General features: G+C 32.9%; 1 protein-coding gene across 1 annotated transcript; it reads right to left on the bottom strand.

Moving 5' to 3' along the window:
• Positions 1 to 1,512: 1,512 nt before the first annotated feature.
• On the bottom strand, positions 1,513 to 19,536 carry LOC115875205 (methionine--tRNA ligase, cytoplasmic-like). The gene is made up of 14 exons (XM_030890608.1): positions 19,298 to 19,536; positions 18,930 to 19,195; positions 18,576 to 18,719; positions 18,252 to 18,514; positions 17,840 to 18,160; positions 14,261 to 14,543; positions 12,420 to 12,584; positions 12,147 to 12,366; positions 11,731 to 11,944; positions 10,177 to 10,413; positions 9,973 to 10,110; positions 8,492 to 8,687; positions 6,281 to 6,487; positions 1,513 to 1,841 (listed from the first exon to the last, which is right to left on the bottom strand). Exons 1-14 carry the CDS (start codon positions 19,398 to 19,400, stop codon positions 1,692 to 1,694), a joined length of 2,907 nt encoding a protein of 968 aa, XP_030746468.1. The 5' UTR covers positions 19,401 to 19,536; the 3' UTR covers positions 1,513 to 1,691.
• Positions 19,537 to 21,132: the final 1,596 nt, after the last annotated feature.

Here is a 21,132-nt window from a genome sequence, read left to right as displayed (position 1 = left end):
AAACATATTTTAATTATTACAGAATTAATATATAAACCTATAATTACGCGACAAAAATTAGCTAGATGAAATAAAATGCTCAAAATTCTGCCTTTCCTGTTAACTGCATAAAATGAATGTCTTTTCAAAAGGATATTTTCATTTTAAAAGGCATATGTGGAGTTCTATCTCGACACAATAATTTTTCCCATATTGTCGACACTAGCTGATCAAGCTTTGTCAACACTGTCTTTAACATATCCCCATAAAAAATCGTATTCTATTAATTAATGCACACTGCATTCACCAACTAATAGAATCATATCAATACTCTCTGATGTAGGATAAGTTTGCATTTTCGGCAAATTTCTAAGAATTTATTTTGTTTTAACTGACACAAAATTATAACTAGTTGTTAAAGTTGGACTAATAATAGTAAAGATAAATAATAAAGATCTACTCAGATCAAATCATGTAAATGAAAATATCTCGGAAAATCTTTGTTTGAGGGGTAGGTAACCTTAATAGTATTTTGAAGAGACATGAATTCTCCATTGAATATCGGAATAATATACTGGGTGTTCCATTTAAAATAAGAGAGTAACATGCTTTTAAAAATGTGACCAATATTCAATATTAATTTTGTCTCACCCTGTTTAACTTTTTGGATCAAGTTTTAATTTGATTTAAAGAATAGTTAATTTAACTACATATTAGGCTATACCGGGTAAGTTCCAATTTAGGTAGAATAAAAATAAAATAATTAATAATATTATTTATTATTATTTTAATTTAAAATTTGTTCTTTATTTCTAGAAAATGTTAAATATGTTAAAAACCTTACATTTTAGTCATATACTTCTCTTATAAAACTCACCTTTATTTTTCTCCCAGAATCCGAAAATCAAGTAATATATAGGGTGTTCCATTACAAAAAAACACAACTTTGATATGTAACTTTTTTTGGGGACACCCTGTAGAACTCTCTATATTTTTAAAAAGTGCTCTGAATTAATCTACATATGCTCACAAAATTTCATTTCGATATAAACTGTCCTTCTCGTTAGAGCCTCCGCGTATTAGAGGCGCCACCCTGTATAAATATTTTCTGTCATTTTTTGAATGTCATCTGTCGCAATATTCCTTGACTTCCGTTTATGGCTAGTGTCCAAAAAAATCGGCGGTAAGTAAGATATCACTTATCATTCAGATTAATTTCTTCAAACAATTGTTTTTTACATCAACTATTATTCAATATTTAAATAATTTTAGATTTTGTAAGAACTAAATAATTATAAGGACGTAGTTGTTAGGAACGAACAAAAATTTATAATTAGTTAATATGAATACTTTATTGCAAAAAAAATCATTGTATACAATGCATTTTTAATTTTTTTTATAATAATAACAAATTATTATTGTATAAGCCGATATAAAATGAAAGAAACTCATTAAACTAGAATAAAATAAATTAAATAAATACTTATTTACTCATGATACCTTTTATACAAATAAAATTGATCCCAAAAACGATTAAAATAAATAATACTATTCTGTAATTCTCAAAATAAACCACCCGATTAAGTGGCAATTTAAAAAATTGTACAGCATAAATTATAAAAATAAGTTACGCAATTTTACGTCGAAAAGGTATATTTAAACTACTAGAAAGTAAGACAACCTTTAGAGATATATTTAGTGATTCTCTAACCTTACTTTTTACTTTTCTTGCCCTTCGCCGGTTGAACTGGAGATCCGGTGGCGCTGGCTAGTTGATTTTTGAGCGACAACAGCTTTTGGACCTCGGGCTGCCAAACGGATTTGTCAGCACCACCCTCCTTTAGTTTTCTCACTACCAAACCCTGCAACAAGGAAATGAATATCAACGTTAAGAATAAAATTTGTATGTCTGTCCAGTCAGATAAGATGTTGATTCAATATACAAAATTAAAAAAAAATAATAAAAAACAATCTAATTGTCAATTCAAATGACAGATAACTGTCACTCTCACATTTTTTCACTTACTAGTGTATACATATAGTCCTAAAACGACTGAAGGAAGATTTCGACAGATCATAACAAAGAAATCTAGATGACGGTCATCACCCAATAAATCTTTTTCATTAAAAAAAAATAAAAATATGCACTAGGTGCGAATGGACTAGAAAGTTAATACACAACGTGGAGGACTGGACAAGTAGGAAACACGGAGACGTGGACTATTACATTACGCAGTTTCTTTCCGGGCATGGAGTCTTCATGGACTTCTTGCACAGAATAAAGAAAATACCAAATGGCAACTGCATGTACTGCGACGAAATCGACGATGCCGAACACACGTTGTTCTGTTGTCCGAGATGGGAAAACGGAAGATCTGCCGTATTGTCGGATGTAGGAATGTTAACTTCGGACACCGTTATGAAAATGACCAAAACTAGCGAAATATGGGGAAAGGTAGGGGCATTTATGAAAGAAATAATAATAGAGAAAGGAAAAGATGAAAAGGCAAGAAATGTGGAAGTATCCTAAAAATATATAGAATAGAATATAGATAAAAAATAACATAGATAAGATATAAACCCCAAGATCACGTACGAACCCGAAGTAATGCCATGCGGCTCCCACACTGTTTGGAGTTAGTCTCTATGATCGTCTCTCTCGAGATGGTGATGGGAACGAACACCACTCGCCTATAAAAGGTTTTTTACCACCCCCTCAAATCATCAAATCAAAAAAAAAAAAAAAAGGTGCAGATAAAAAACTTTTTACTACAGCTATTAAAATGAAGGATTTAAAGGATATATATTTTTTTATAAATGCTTTTTATAAACTTGAAAAAACTAGAGTTAATATAAAACCGTATATATAAAATCATTATTCTGGCTTTATAATTTTATAATGTTTTTTTAGCTGGATAGCCCTGGCAGTTGTGGCCATTAAACCAAAATACATCTATATCTCTGACTACTACCACAACTACTACTAACTGCTAGGTTAGGTTAGGTTAGGTTGCTGGGGTTTGGGATCATGTTTGATCCCTCACTCAGAGACCTTGGGCCCATTGCGATACCCCTGTTTTGTTTTACCAAACCTTCCTCTCATTCTTTCTTTGCGTTAAAGCACTTCCAGCTCTTTGCAAAGTTCCCGATGTCGCTGATGTTGGCTTCTGCTGCTTCCTCTAGTCCCTCCAAAAAACCTTGCCCTGAAGTTTTAAAGCGTCGGTATTCCAGTGCCGGATCACTGTCAGGTGCACAGCAGGTGCTCTATGGTTTCTTCTTCCTCTCCGCATTCTCTGCAGTAGTCGTCGTTGGAAACTTTCGATCTCACGATGTTTACCCCCGTGGGACAGTTTCCAGTAACGACACCTACAATTATGCGTACTAGGTCCTTTTTGTGCTCTAGTAGTTGTTTTGTCTTTTTGCTATCTACCACTGGCCATAGTCTTCGAGCTGTAGCGCAGTCCTCAAGGTGTTGCCACGTCTCTTGCTGCTTGGCCTTGATGGCAGTTCCTATAGCTTCCTTCAGTGTGTTGATCGTCACAAGTGGTGGGTCATCTGCCGCGGCCTCTCCCCTGGCCCGTCTTTGGCGAGTCTGTCTGCTTCCTGATTGCCCACCACATTGCTGTGGCTTGGCACCCAGCACAGAGTAGCCCCGCCCTGACGCAGCCAGGACAGTGCTTCTCGGCATTCCATCACAGTTTTCGATGTCACTGATTGCATGGTGATGCTTCTTAAAGCGGCCAAGCTGTCAGAGTATATCACTATATCCCCTATTGGTCTATCAGCAATTTTCTCTCGTATACAACTAGCCGCTTCTTTTATGGCGTAAACCTCTGCTTGTAGAACATTACAGCCATCCGATAGACTTAAAGATCGTCGGATGTCTAGTTCCTCTGAGAAGATGCCTATACATGTGCCTCCTGAAGTTGCGGAAGCATCTGTATAGACTGCTATCTCTTGAATGTTCATTACTCGGTTGCTTTCCCATTCTTCTCTTGTCGGGATGCGAATCCTTATCTTTTCTCCAAAATCATGTTTGGTGAGTATATAGTCCGTTTTCTGGTCTAGCAGCTGTGGTCTAGCAGATGTGTGTGTTCACCATGATTTTCCCTATCACTGGCAATATCCTCGAGTGACCGTAGTTAGTCTGGTTCCACATATTTAATTCCCTTAATCTTAGGGCACCCCTAGCGGCCAGATCCTTCACGAGCCAGTCGATTGATTGCAAGTCCAGAATTGCTTCTAGCGCAGCTTGCGATGTGTTGTTCCTTGCTCCAGTTGTACCTAGAGCTGCTAATCGCTGTACTTTAGTGAGACTTTTTCTATTAGTCTCTTAAGTACCGCTTTCCACCATACTAGCTGCTACTAACCAATTTGTTTTGTGTAGTCTGTGGTGTTTTTGTTTAAATGTTTTGTTCATTATTCATGTTGGGGATTTATTTTTAAAGTAATGTGAATCGTTAGGCAACCAGTAAACTCATAGAATATGTACTTCTTTTGCATAATCAAAATTGTCACTCTAAATTGTACATAACCAAATTGTCACTCTAAATCTCTGTCTATTTTAGGCAGATGTTACTTGTCTTGTCATTATTCAATTCATTATTCGAATTCTCAGAATGTTGTTAACAAGTTTCATCTTAAAATAAAATTTTAATCAATCACAATTTTTATCTCCATCGTTTACCGGATTAATAATACAGAAATTACAGTTCAATTACAAACCATTCATTATTTATAGTGATTTACAGTAATTATATTAAATTATACGAATATTCTCGTTGATTATTGGTTTGAAATAAATATGACAGTGTCCTCCAATGAAAATGCGAGTTACTAACTCAAAATTCTAATTCTGAGCTGACAAATGAGCTAGATGCTTTACCTAGACCGTTATTCCGAAGCTACAAACCTAAAAAATATGCATGAAAATTTACTTCCTAGCACACAACCAGACCATTGGTACACATCAAGGGTAGTACAGTATCAAATTTATTATTAGCGATTTTCTTAGCCGCGTATGGCACAGATAGTTACCCAGTCTTGCCACAAGCTTATTTTTCATCGGGGTAGATTATCACGAGATAGCGGGGTTAAATTGTTTTACAAAGGGGTAGATCTACCCCGAATGGGGTAGCTGTGGCAACACTGCCGCTATCCCTTTTCTATTTTTTTACTCCCAACGCGCGTAAAAAAGTTTCACTTCAAAAATTTCTAATTTTTCTGAAGTTAACTATGGATCGGGTTATACCCTAACGGTAAGCGAAGTCTTGAGTCGGTGTTTACATGTCTAGGAGTAAAAAAATACCGAGGGTGCCATTTTTTAAAAGTTGTAGCCATTTCCGGTTTCAGTCGAAAGCCTTAGAGAAATCACAGAAAATTGTAGCTGTAGAGTGATGGTTATTCAGGCTAGAGTATACATTATTAAAAAGGTCGAACATAGCATCATTTGTGCAACTGTTACTTAGAAATCCAAATTGATAGGTAGAAAGTACTTTATATTTAAGGAGAAAAGATAGAAGCCTTTTTTTAACCAATCTTTCAATGATCTTAGATAATGTGGACAGGAGAGCAATTGGGCGATAGTTCGAAGCTTGATCTTTATCTCCTCCTTTATGCAGAGGAATAATTATTGCTGTCTTAAGGCAGTTTGGAAAAACTCCTTTTTGGAATGACTCATTAATTAAAGTAGTAAGATAGATTAATGTGCATTCCGGAAGTTCAGAGAACATTTTGAGAGTAAGCCCATCAGTCCCAGATGAGAATTTATTTTTAATACTTTTAATTGTACTACGGAGCTCATCTAATACTACGGGCGTGAAGAAGAAACTGTGTAAATTCTCATTTGCTTTAGGGAGATATGAAAGTGAATCATGAGAAGGAGTTATGGTGTTCACTAAATTTTTAGCCACATTAACAAAGTAAGTGTTTAAATCTTCAGGTGAATTAAAGACTGTGCCAGACGAAGAAGTCTTATTCCTTAAGTCATTTACAATAATAGGGGTTAGTAAAATGACAATGCTTGAAGGGAGGTGCTAGATGCGTAGGTTATTGATATTATCAATACCTGGAGCTTCGACATTTTTGATAACTGAGAAGAGCGGAAACAGGAAGTGGCTGAAAACAATACGTCAATCAATCCTAATTTATGCCATCTAATGATAAAAATTTTTGATTGTGAAAATTAAAACTTAAGACATTCTGTAAATATTACTCAATGTTAAGACTACATAAATATGTTCAACTTAAAATTTTGGAAGGTATCTATAATATTATTAAATGGTTAAAACATTAAACCAACCTGTTCAGTTACTGCTGCTTCTAAGGCTTTGATTTCTTCACCATTACCAGCAACTCCATTTACCAGAGGCTTATCTGCTGGAGGCGCAGGTGTCGCAGCTTTCTTGACAGCTTCCAATTTGGCCTTCAAATCCAACAAGATTTTTACTTCCGGTTGCCAAATGGTCTTGTCCGCTGCGCTGGATTTCAAAGCTCTCACTTTATCAGCCTGTAAAAAAATATTTTTATATTATTGTAAAACAACTCTAAACCTGTGGTCCGTATTTTAATGAGTAGGACATATATTTAAGTAGAAAATGTATATCAGAATCAGTTGATAGACAGACATGCAAATTGTTGGTGGGTACACCAATACAATGTAGAATATTATGAGATTTTATAACTGCCCTACCTTTGTTTTATAATTCTTGGGCGCATTTTACGACGATGGGCAAAGTTGCTGTCTGTCTGTGATTTATATTTTGTGTTGTATAAGTTAGTAGAAAAGAAAAAATAGGAAAAATAAACATAGTGTCTATTTTTTAAAACAAGAGCTCTAAACCTTTGCTAAATATAAAAATAAATAGCTACAGATTATGAAAAGAATGTTTTTGAGAAAGTGTTTTTACTGTGATATAAACCGTGTTCAGGATCATTGGGGTAATGCAAACAAAGTTCATTCTCATTAATTAATACAAATATCTAAACATTAGAAAGGAAAACTAAACGAATTGTCATTTCATAAAAGTTAGCAAATGCGTCTCCACCTAAAACAGTCGGCATGTTCAAACAAAAACCCTCTAAGGCACCGACAATTAGTGGAAGCCTGACCAACTTTTACAAACATTTGCGCGTATTTTTGTTTGCGTGCATTTGACGTACATCTCTATCACACTAATGTTTAAAAACGTTTAAAACCATATTCAGCTTGTACGCACCTTAACGTTACCACTTAAAAATGTAGGTAGACCCAATTTAGCAGGGGCGCGCATATAATGTAGGCAAAAAGGCAAAATCATGAAATCTTCGTTTTATATCATTACATAAATCATTACTAATCTTATATTCATTTTTTATCTTATTTTTATTCTAGCAATGACGTAAGATATATTTAAATAATTTTTGACTGCTGAGTTATCGCGCAATTGCCATATTTTGTTTGCCATAAAGAGGTTTCATATAATTTAGACGAAGGCGGATTGATAACAATAAACTTTATATTGTCTCCAATGAAAAATTAAAAGCTGCGCATTTGCCAATCTTCCACGTACTCTGCAGACCGCAATGACTGGAAGACCAATGTGTAAGAAAGAGATAGAATAGGATAATGCTATTTAATTTCGTCGGTGTCGACCGGTGTACTGCGCAGTGATGCAAAATCTAAGATTTTCCCAAATTTAAGGTAAAAAAATAATTATATTAATTAATTATGCTATTTTTATTTTATTACTTTGCCAATTTTTGCCCACTCTGCTTTAATTTGCACTGCACTCCAAGTCAGCAATTTAGTGGTTCAGCTTTTATACAGGGTGGTCCGAACTGTATTCCGGAAATTTCGGCAGCATATTCTGCAGATAAAAATAAGTAAAAAAGTTCGTATAAACATATGTCCTAAAATGCTTAATTTCGGAGATACAAGGGATGGAAGTTTCTATTTTCTATAAATTAACTAAATAGTTAGTTTTTTAAAGAAAAATTTATGATTAATTTTAAAAAAAATAAAAAGTTCCCAAATTTATCACGTCAGTCGACATGTTTAACATTGTCAATATTGACATGTACTATTTCCATTGTAAATATCTTGAAGACGGTTGTTCGTAACGATTTTTACCAAGAATGAAAGAAGAAAAAATCAAGGAAATGTATATTTTTTCATTCAGTAGTTTTATACAAGTACGAACGAAAAGTTCTTCTCTTCAAAACAGTTAAAACACATGTAGGTGGCGCCCTCTACAAATAGCAGTCATATTGACATCAAAATCAAATTTCTCATGTCAAAAGACTACCAGACACCAATTTTCATCCAAATATTGATGTTACTTCAGAAATTATTTGGAAAAAACGAAATAAAAATGAAACTTCTACACCCTGTATCTTCGAAACTCAGAATTTTAGGACATACATTTATACGAACTTTTTACTTATTTTTATCTGTAGAATATGCTACCGCAGTTTCCGGAATACAGTTTGGACTACCCTGTATAAACATTTCAGTTATTTCATGTTACATTACCTGTTTAGCAACTTGGGCTTCCAAAGTCGCTACATCGGCACTCACAGCGGTCTTTGCAATACCGTTCCTCTCGACTTGTGTGCCGGCAAATCTTCTTTTCAATTCGTCAACTCGCGAGGGCTCAATTTTAGCGAACAGTGGTGAAGGCTCGCCTATTTGATGACCGGCAGGAAGCAAGTTTATTATTTCGACGTTTCTGGAAAGAAAAATTAGCAAGTTAGCTCAGTTTTTATCAATCAAGAATCTTTGCATAACCATATTATTACGATCTAATGAAAATGATTTAACAGTACACTTCAAAACTGTATATATTTAATTACCCTATGGTTTTTTAACATTACAAGTCAAAATCAGCCGTCACTCTCAGTATTAGAACAGCAGCAATAGATACAGCACAAAGATCAAGGTGAAATGTTATTTCTATGTCTACTGCGATATCGTTTTCTTTGAATTAAACGATTTTGCTGGTATATATGTCAGCGTCATATAGTAAAATAAGTCATTCCCTGAAATGCCTAGTAGTTTCGTGGATTACCGACAAACAGCCTAGTTCTTCAATTGGGTACATCGTTTAATTGCACATCTCAGATATTCCGCGTAATGACCGAATTATTTCACTGAAGCACTGGGATTAGTCGAACCATTTCAGTTACTTTGCCGGATTTGGTCAATGAATGTATTTATTGTTTCCATCTATTCAGTGTAGCTTTTGTAGAAATAGACATGACACAAAATTTAGACTTATTTTACAAGAAACTAGATGTATATTATTTAAAGAAAAATAAGAAAAAGCCTTGGGGAAGGTAAGTAAATTCATACCTAACCTCAAAGTGTCATATATAACATCAAACATCTTACATATTTCTTCTTCTTACAGTGCTATACTCTATATAGAGCGTCGGCTACCTTGTGTGGCATGTACTTGTGATGTGTGTCATCAGTGTTTCACTAATACAGGAGACCTACAGTTTATCACCGAATCCGAACGCCACTATTTGAGAGGCTGTACAATACAAATACTCAAGGTGGTTTGCCATTGCCTTCCTTGAGGTGGCAGCTAGCTGCTCTCTCTCATTAGGTAAATATTTTTATTCAAATAAATACAGCTACCCCAATGGTTGGGATTGAACCCAGTACCGTTCACACGGCAGTCGATACACAACTGCTAAAGCTACGGCCGGGCACTAACGTCGCGACTGTCACCTTTAACATGGCTTAAGCTTAAGATACAGTGCTTTATTTCAATTTTTGCGGAAAAAATACTTTAGCCACTCAGAAAAACTATATAACTTGCATATTATAGTTAATTATGGTGTTCACTGAAATATTCCGCCACTACTACAGGGAACGACTGAGACCCGCAGTCACACAATGAACCTCTTGAAGAATTAGGCTGTTTGAAGGCAATACGTGAACTGGCCAGGCACTTCAGGGAATTAAATTTTTTGGCGCCAAAACATATAAATCAAACATATACATACTCTGGATCTAGCACAACATTGTCACATTTCAACTGAGCCTTCAAATTGGCACTAGTATCGGGCATGTACGGTTCCAAGAGTGTCGTCAATAAGCAAGCAATATTACAGCTCATTCCTATAACAGTTCCTGCTCTCAACCTAAAAAAAATAACAAGAAAAAACTGTTATTTTAAAAAGTAACTCAAGAAAACCTTGAATCATTACTTTTCTTTATCATCTCCCTTCAATTTCACCCACGGTTGATTCGACTGCATGTACTGGTTGCCTAATTTGGATATGGCTAGAATATGTCGGATGCCATCTCTTAATTTAGCCTTTTCCAAGGAAGCGACATAGCCTTTTAATTCGCGCGTACAAAGAGCTAGTAAATTGTAGTCTTCTTGATCCAATTCCATCTTTGGGATCGTTTTATTAAAGTTGTTTTTAGCGAAAACGAGAGCTCTGTAATTATATAATTAAAAAAGTTTCATAAATTGACTATATAGAAGAAAAGACAAAAACTATTGCATACTGTGTGTTACATCCATACAAAATTTCGATGTGTTCGGTTTTATTTAACAATGCAATTCTCCGGAAACTGTGATACTTAATTAAATTTGATATTAGTTTTCAAGTTAGCATCTATAGATGCATAAAATAAAATTATATCAAGTCTGGAAATTACAAAATTTTATAAAATTAAGATTTTATAAAAAAAAGATCGGCGATGCAACAGACTATATGTCTAGACTATTATCTACAGACTATTATAAGTGAGAAATCAGTTTCAGTGATCGAAAAAGTCAAAATCCTCAACTAATTATTAGTGATGAATGAAATATCGGTGACTGTGACTTTGTCACTGATATTCTATAATCACAGTAACGGCCTGTGACTGATTTGAAAATAAACGGTGACTTGCTAAAGCGTGACGATTACAGTTAATTGTGATTTCTCTGGTAACGAGAAAATACTTCACAGAGTGGGACGTCGCGCGTCGCGAACGCAGCTGCCGATGGCGCCGGTCGTGACTCAGTTCACAGTCACGAGTCACGACGTACGTCTCATAGGATAGATATCTGACAAAGTGATCTAAAGACAGTGACTGTTAGAAGTGATTTAATTTTTTATGTATTTTATATTTTATTACTATTTTTTATCACTACGAATCGGTTTGGTTCCTTTTTAGTTTAGCAGGTTTTTTTAAAGCCAAACATAAAGTTTTACCTTTATACTGTTTATTTTTTTAGAAACTTACATTAATAACATTTTTTATATATTTCGTTTATTTGAATACAAAGGAAAATATTTGTTGTTTAATGTATTACTTTACTTATCTCGTGTTGTTAAGTTTCGTTCGTTATGGTTATGAGCATATTGCATATTTTATTCTTTTCCCGTTGGTTTCTTTTAATAAAAAAATTGTTTTATTTTTATTTTTTAATATACCTTTTACCCACTGTTTAGTGTTTTCTATTTCAGCGGCCTTGGATAAAGGACAAATAAAAATTAGTATAACAACAACAACAGAATCGTATCATTCGTATCGTATCTTATATTTTAGCCGTGATTGTGCTTTCGGATTCATAATCATAAAGTCGCAGTCACAGTTAAGAGTCACAGATCATACAAAGTCGCTGTCACAGGTAAGCCTGTGAACAGAAAATCACGGTTTGGCTCATCACTACTAATTATAATAATTTGCATCTTTACATCGACAAATATAAGCAAGTACGCCAAAATCCAGGTTATTCACAATTTTTTTTTAGAAAAACATACCTGTTGATAAAATTGCCAAGGTTATTTAACAATTCGGAGTTGTTCTTGGTGACTAAATCGCTCCAACTAAAACTGGAATCTTGGGACTCGGGTCTAACGTACAACAAGTAGAAACGCCACACGTCACTGGGGATGCCCGTATCGCGAGCGTCGTTGCCAAATACTCCGACTCCACGAGATTTCGAAAATTTGCCATCCTCGTAATTTAAGTACTCTAAAAAGTAATACAAGATACATAACATATACATTGGTATTCCATTTCAAGTTAAATGTCATTTGTTTGTTGCAAAACCTCATTAAATCAAAAATACCAATTGGCAGTAAAGTGAAAATTAAAAAACATATATCAGACAAGTATTTTATCTATAATTTTTTATGCTATTTGACTAATAAAATTAACATATCATTCTACATACCTGTTGCCATAATATGTGACACAGTAACATATCCCCTATTAGCGCCTAACAACATAGATGGGAAAAGAACTCCATGGAAGGGAACGTTGTCTTTAGCCATAAATTGATACAGGGTGACTTTCGCGTCTGGTGCGGGTCTCCACCATTGTTCAAAGTCCTTTGTGTAGGCTTTACTTATAGAAATGTACCCAATTGGGGCATCAAACCATACATAGAAGACCTAAAAAAGTTTATTATTCTCTTTGCTCCAAAACCAGTTTTTAATTTTAGAACCTTATTCCTGAATCCATCTAAGGGAACGGGAACACCCCATTTTAAATCTCTGGTGATACATCGAGGTTTTAAACCTTCTTTTAGCCAAGATTTAGCAATGACGTCGGCGTTGTGGGACCAGCCAGGACTAGAAATTTTCATCCAGTGACGTAATAATGGTTCCAGCTGGAAAAAAAACAAAAGGAAACGTTTTTAAAGACATAAGTGACATCACTCTGTAGTGTATTAATATTAATACACCCTGTACATAATAGTTTAGATATAAGTATTTCTTAAGTTAATTAAGGACAGTTTATATTATATGTTTAGAATTAGTTGTTTATATAATATTAGGAATGCAATTATTTGATGCATTATGGATGTCGCACGATATGCTAATTAGAGTTAAGCGAATATATTTACTATTTAGAGTTAGACCAGAACAGTTGTATAATTTATTCGAAAATAAAGTTGTTTTTTTATAGTCCTCGAGTTCCCTTCAGAGCATGTAATTGCGAACCCAAATAAGAACATTACAACGCAAAGGCTAAATGGTTAAGAGTCCATTTCACTATCACTAGTCCAAAATAGTAGCAAAATAAGCGTTCGGTATTTAACGTTTTATGTAAAACTGGCTAGGAATTTTTACACAAATGAACAACGACCTTAAAGATAAAGGATTATACCATATCCGTATTGTAGCACATTTTTAGACAACTTCTTTATTTTTAAGATTTTGATGGTAAAACATAAGACAACAAGATTAAATTTTCTCGAGAATAAACACATAATTTAAAATTTCGTTACAATAAGGAAATAGATTGAAGTTTTATGATTACAGTGATATATAATTTATATGGTTTTGTAACAAATTGCTCGCTATTTTATGGCAAATGCTGAAGCTCTGCAAACCTTAATCAAAGCATGTGTGTTTGGAATTTTGGGTGTGGCTTAACATGACGGGATCGGGCTAAGACTTAGGGAGATTTCTGAAATATTATATATATTTCCTTCGGCCACACACGCGCTTTACCCGACCGCTGAGAGCGACCCGAACTGTACTGTACAGCGAAATAGACTCTTAAATAAACAAAGGCAAAATGGTAAACATTAAAGAAGTAATTGGAAAAAGTGAAGAAGCAGAATATAAATATAATCTCTTTTACGACTCAGGGAAGATTTCGACAGAAGACAGAAAAAAGACAGATGACGTCCATAACAATTCATTTATTTTATATAATTTATAACTATTTTATTTTGTGAATTTTCTTACAGCGGCGAAATACCCATAGGACTTTTTTGGAGAGATGAATTCGCCACACAGGAATAAACATTTTTTAAAATGAACTTTGAAATTAAAATGACAGACGCAACTATCACTGTCAGGGATTTTATAGTGGGACAGACTAAAATATAATATAATACTACCGGTAAACGTTGTTTTACCATATAAATATTGAACAGTAATTTATTGCCATCATATTTTACCATATAAATATTATTGTGTTATTGAATTACTAAAATCGCTATTAAAAAATAGGGGTTGATGGTAGAAGGGTGGAAATTTAGGGTTATATTTATTTTTTTAATGCCACATCATAAAGAAAAATAAAAAAAAAATGTCCAAAAAATAAAAAAAAGAGTCAACCACCCTTATCATTTAGGGGTAATATAAAATTTCATAAATATCGGTCGAGCCGTTTGAAATAGTATATGTATAATGGAATGGTAACTAAAAATACGACACCAAAATTTTATAGATAATATTAGATATTTCAAGACTTATCGTACACTATTTCAAATATCAAAATGTGTAAATCTTGCGTGAGAATTATTCCCTAGCATGAAAACATAAAACCTACCTTAGGCAAGTCAATAAAAAACTGACTAGACGTCTTCAATACTGGAGTTTTCCCACAAACTTTACATCGGGGATTTTTCAGCTCGATGGCGTTGACTAGTTTGCCGCAACCGTCGCACTGATCGCCCCGAGCATCTTCATAGTTGCAACCGATGTTTGGGCAACCGCCTTCAACAAATCTATCGGCGAGATAGCGATCGCAGCTTTCGCAGTGCAACTGTTCCACCGACTGGGTAAACATAAATCCGTTGTTATTTAGTTGCAGGAATAGATCTTGAGATAACCTGCAAACGCAATCAAATAATTCAGTTATTTTAATTTAAATATAACTTAATTAACAAAGTATTTTATCATATAAAATAATATATTGGAAAGCAAATAATAATCACTGGATTGGTCATGACTTTTCTATTCCTAAAAATACTACAATATAACTAAGACGAAACAATTTAATCAAATAGCTGATAGTTGATAATCATAAAAAATAAAGTTGCGAGATATGATATAATAATATACAGGGTGGTGCACGTCATCCGTCTCGGTTGAATATACGAAAAAGGAAAGATGTAGAAACAAAATATTTTATGGGTATACGTGGGGATGCAATGTGCACAATTTAAAATTATTTTGAAATATACTAGGTGTTTTAGAACTAAGATCCATACCAAAGTATATTTTTTCTTATGGAATACCCGGTACTTTATTTCATTTTTGGATTCTTGGACCTAAAAAATGTCATTTATTATAAGAGTTAAATATGTATAAAATCTTTAGTTTTTAAGATATTAAGAAATATTTAAATATGCATTCTACAATAGAATAGATTATCAACGCCCTGTAGATTACTTTTCAGAATTAATTCTTGTGTTGAGTTTAAAGGTAGAGAAATAAACTTTACTGAAAAAATTTGTTGCTTCCTTAAATTTATACAGGGGTACCAAAAATTGCTGATCCATTTTAAAAATGTATTTTGCATAAAAACTTCGTTGTTTAAAATGCAACAACCTATATCGAAGCCGATTCAAATGCTCAACTATATTCATTGATTTTTCAATAAAATGGCAATCAAGATGACTGGTGTCGCCATGGCAATTTTCTAGGGGCAATTAGGAACTATTTTCAAAATCGACATTAGTTTATGGACTTTATTATTTAAATTTACAGAAGTTCACTTTAATTTACCAACAATAGTTTAATGTAAGTATTCATTATTATTTAATAAGTAGGTAGTCATTATTTTATCATGAAAAATGAATCAGGAAGTGATGGCGGAACGAATGGATATGTTACTATAGTAAACGCCACGAATGTTTGGGAGTGATTTATCATCGGTCGCTATCATGTGAACTAATCTGTCCAAGGTCAGATAAAACTTAATTCCAGTGCCGTGGTGTTGCAAGTCATTATAATAATCAATATATAATCTGTTGTAATTTGTTGTTTTAACTGTCAAAGTCTTGTCAAAACATATATTTGGTCTTTGAATAAGAAGACTAAGGAAGGAGCATAATGCTATCCATGTATTCATGCATGGTGGGCGGAAAAAGCTCCCTAGGGTGGGGATCCTTGACTGTTCTGTTTGACGATTCATTTGACACATTTGAATTTGATTTGAAATTTTGTGGATTTGTCAGTCTTTACGGAGCTTATTTTATGTTATTTATTATTTATTCTACTACTGATAGTTGTATAAAGGTAGTAAATCTAGATGGAAATTGTGGCAGAACTTAAATTAACAGTGACACTATCGCGATTTATCGAAAAAGACTCTAAAATAGTTGGTTGTGTAGCGTGCGGTAGATCTCGGCAAAAAATTGAGTGAAATAATGGAATAACTTTTCGCTAGTAAGTGACTATATAATATACATACGTGTAGTAAACCGATCATTTATGAAATTCACTTAAATTAACTAAATTATATATTTTTTCTTGCATTTTTGCTTTTATTTATTACTTGTCAAAGATTAGATGTCAAAGAATTTAGATACGTTAATTTGACTTACCTGCTTCAGTAGCGTATCGGATGTTTGTGTTAATAAATACTTATTATAATTTATCTATTTTTATTAGAATTATATATTTTTATAACAATTTTAATAACTACCAACATTTATTCACAACGTAAAATAAAACAACAAATTATTGAGTCTACCCCACGTCTACCCTACATCATAGTTTTACATTTTTTTAAATAAAATTAGAACGGCACTGATAAACCGGAATTTAAGTCGGCCATATTTGAGGCCCATCGCGGTGTACCTAAGATTTTTGATATGCTCCTTCCTTAGTCTTCTTATTCAAAGTATTTGGTTATAAATATAAAATGGAATGCCCCATTGGTCGCACTGCAAACACACCAATGGACTGACGCACAAAAACGAATCAATCAAAGAAACGCGATATAGTATCGTCTTTGTCAATCACGCTAACATTTTAGAATAAGTAGGAGGAGCGCAGGCACATGATTAGACCGGGCCTTTAAAAACCTACGTCTGCGGTAAAAATGTACGTTTTTAATGTAAAAATGATAGCGCGCATGTCGATTCTAACTTCATCAAGTGATGAATCACTCCCAAACATTCGTGGCGTTTACTATAGTGATTTTATTTAGTAGGAAAATTGCTTGTTGGCCTCAAGGGCTTATGCCCAAAGATATCCAAATAGTAATTTTCCTGATAAGTTTTCCTTTGAAAACTTGTCCTATTTCACAGAGCTGGTATTGTGCTTTATGGAAAACTTACTAGGCAGAAACCTGTCCTTGGAACTGAAAAATCCCTCTTTATTCAAAATCTGAGCTAGATAGGTATAGAAAACCATAATATAGTTTGATTTAGAGAGCATTTAAACTTTGTTACTAACGACTTGTTTTAAAAAATACAGAGTATTGCATTTGAAGTAACAAAGTTTTATATAAAATAAATATTTAAAATAGACTAACAATTTTTGATACCCTTGTATACATATTACACAAAACAATCAAAATTTTCAGTAAAGTTTATTTCACTGGCTTAAAAATCACCACAAGACTTAATTCTGAAAAGTAATATACAGGTTGTTGACAATATTTTTTATCATAGCATGCATACTTTAGATATCTTTAAGTATCTCAAGAAACAAAGCTTGTAAACATATTTGACCCTTATAATACATGCCTTATTTTGTGTCCAAGGATCCAAAAATAAAATAAAATAGCGGGTGTTCCATAAGAAAGCATATAACTTTGGTGTGGATCTTAGTTCTGACACACCCTATATATTTTATAAATAAAATATATAATATATATATTTTATATTGTATTAAAAGGTTTAAGTTACAGTTAGGGGTTGGAACCTTTGGCTAAATTTTGCTTTGGCGTTACAACAGCAAAATAAAACACAAATTTCACCAAAACACTTTAATGTTGCACTGGACGCGCGTTTTGCTAATCATCTTAGCATCATCAGCAGATGACTAAAACTGTTTATTGTGGTAAATTAGTGTTTTAGTTTTCAAAAGGTGTTCATTTAAATAAAATCTGCATTTACAATAATGTTAATATATTATTATACAATTCACATAACTTGAAAATATCCATACTCACTCTGTTTGTTCTGGATTGGATGTTCTTCCAAAGTGATCAAAACTGATGTTAAACCATTCATAAATCTCCTTGTGAATTTTGAAGTATTTGTCGCAAATAGCTTGACACGACAAGCCTTCCTCCAAAGCTTTCGTCTCAGTTGCCGTACCATACTCATCAGTACCACAAATGAACAATGTGTTATTGTTGCACAGCCGCGAAAATCTTGCAAACACATCAGCCGACAAGACACATCCAATAATATTGCCCAAGTGAGGAACATTGTTCACATAGGGCAATGCTGAAGTAATAAAAATATTCTTTTCTCCAGCTTTTGGCAATCTTAAATGAACAGTAAATGCTTGCAAATCAATTGAATTATATGAAGAACAATGAAGTTCATTTTTATATAATGTTAAAATATGTTACTTACACAATATTATTTATTTTCTTTAATTTTGGCAAATTTTTTATATCTTTTTTCCATGCTTTCTCCACTGCTTCTAATTCTTCCTTGCCAACCACCTCAGATATATGAATTGGAGACTCTTTTTCATGTGTAGGTGATTCTTTTTCTTGGATTTGATTAGGTATCGAATCATCTTGTGGTAGTACATATTTCGAACTTTGTAGCAAAGTATGATATGATGCATGGCCAATGTTAACTTTGTCATGAAAAATCACTTTTAAAGCATCCTAAAATTATAAATACTGACTTTAAAAATTGTCTTTATAAGTAATATATTTATGTAGGTACCTTAATCTCAGGCTTTTCTTCAAGTGACTTAATCCATTGAACAATATTAGCCATATTTGCCAGGTATTCCTTAAATAATTTCTCTGATTTATATAAGGGATATAAAGTACTAAAAATAGCAATATCAGCTATTGAAACACTGTCCTAGAAAAGAAATACCAGATAGTAAACAAATGCAATTGATCCAAATAGTTTCAACGGTGCACAATAGTTTTCAATAAGCATTTGCTTTATCTAACTTAAGGTTATCAACTATTGCATCATTGCAACACTGTAAGCACGAATTTTAATTAATAATTAATTAAATAATAACAATTACAACTAAAAAGTAAATAAGACGCATCAGTGGCTTACCCCGATTAAGAATAATTTATCTTTAATCTCCAAATTAATTGTATCGAGGGATGATTTTATGATACCTTTGATTTTGTCAGATTTACTATTTCCACCGAAAATAAATGCAAGGGAAGGTGATAGAGCAATTGCCTCTAATTCGAGTAATTCAGTCACTTTCTCGGAAATCTCGTCTGAAGGTTCCAATAAATACCATATTGCAGCATTTGGAATGAAATATTCTCGGTCAGAGTTTGCAACTAAATATGGTAGTTGTCTTTTACCATCTGAAAGAAATGTTAGATAAAACTAATAACACAGCCATAACAACAAAACAAGCTTAGAAAATATATTTATTATAATTTCAGCTATATTTTAAAGATATTTACCATTTGGGGTGAGATCAAGTTTGCATTTTGTTCTGGCAAAATTATTTGCTATGACCAGTTTTAACGTCGCTGGATTATTATCATTGCCAATTATGGTCGTCATCTTTTTAACTTCCAAATAAATTAAGTTTCTTTAGTTTCTGTAATACGATACATGAAAAGGTTGAAAAGAGCATGCATAAATAACAAAAATACAGGTTATACACGACACCGCGTTGACGTTTCACTCACGGTTCTGCGAATTAATATTGCATAATCCAATGAATAGCGTTGCACTAGACCAATGAATCAGACAGAGAAAACCGTTGCAGGGAACGTCGGAGATTCAACAACAGCTTAGTAGGTATTTTTTTCGTGATACGAGGGGTTTTCTAAAAGTATTGAAATTTCTAACTAAACGAAATAATATTCTGATAAATTGAATTCCATGAAATTGATTTTGTTTATAGTTCTGTAATAATAATTATCCTAACATTTATTTATGAAATGTAGATAAGTGTAATTTTTTTTACAGGTATTGATAACCCTGTCATTATAAAGGTTGTAATTTTATTTTTGTATTATTTTAGAAGGACGAGTAAATAAAATATGTTATTATCTTTTATAGCTATTTAATAAGGCACTCACTATGTTACAATAAACAGAAAAAAATAAACAATAAACAGAATAAAAACCTAAATGTCATACCTCCGTGGCCGATTCATCTCTGCAAAAGTCCTATGGGTATTTCGCCCCTTGTACAGGGTGAGTCAACGATAGAGTTATAGGAAAGGTTAAGATACACATTTCAAAATTATTATAGAGCGTACAGGGTGCTTCAAAAAAGTGTGACGGATACATATGTTTTTTTTAAATGCAACACCCTATTTTTTATTTTATTTTTAGATTCTGCGTAAAATTTCATAACTTTTTTATATATAGTGTTATATACCTAAAATTAATAGTTTTTGTAATATTTAAATTTGTTTAAACAAATGTTAAATTGCAGTGTCGTAAAAAATTGTCAGTGGTACCATTGTTTCTGAAGTTGGAATACCAAAAAAATTGGTGTGAGAGTTTTAAAGAGATGAGGAAAATGATATAAGTAAAGATATTTTAGTTAAATGCTACAGGATGTTCAAAATATATTTATGAATTTCAACTATTTAAAATTAAAAAATCTCGAATTTTTTAAATGGTACACCCTATATATTTTCATTTTTTCTGATAGATTTTGCAAAGCTCTTCAACTTTTATAATGTATGTCATATACTTATTTTTAATAGTTTGCGATTTATTCCAATTTTTTCTATTTTTACCCTAATTTTTAATACAATTACGCTATAACATCATAATTGCCGTGACAAAAAAAAATATTTTTTACTTATTTTTAACAATAGTTTAATAATTAGTTACAATTGTTATTATTATTCAAAATTAATTAACTTTACTCAAATAAACTCAAATCGTAGTCGTGAATTTCTTGGTGTATTTCTATATTATGAAAGAAGAGACTTGGATTTTCCGTCGGGGCGAATAGCCACAGATTAGGGTAATACTAACTAGATTACCTAATTGTTGATGACTACTGATATAGGAATTTTCTTCGACATACAGTAAAGTTTCTCGTAGTAATCTGGTTTATGATTCATTTTTTTTGTTCGTGTATATCAGTCACATTGACTAATTCATTTTCAGGAAAATCTGTAACTATTATCTCTACCTCTACCATTTATACTTAATACAACAAATTAAACTAAAATTCACGTTTTGTTCTTAACTTGCTTAACAGACATATGACATTTTTAAAGTTATTATTTTTTGTCGTGACAGTTATGATATTATAATGTAATTGT

This window comes from Sitophilus oryzae, unplaced genomic scaffold (assembly GCF_002938485.1).
Source record: "Sitophilus oryzae breed Bouriz unplaced genomic scaffold, Soryzae_2.0 scaffold_1353_pilon_pilon, whole genome shotgun sequence".
Classification (NCBI taxonomy): Eukaryota; Metazoa; Arthropoda; class Insecta; order Coleoptera; family Curculionidae; genus Sitophilus; species Sitophilus oryzae.
Note: the sequence above shows the minus strand (reverse complement) of the source record. Positions and strands in the feature narration are given on the sequence as shown.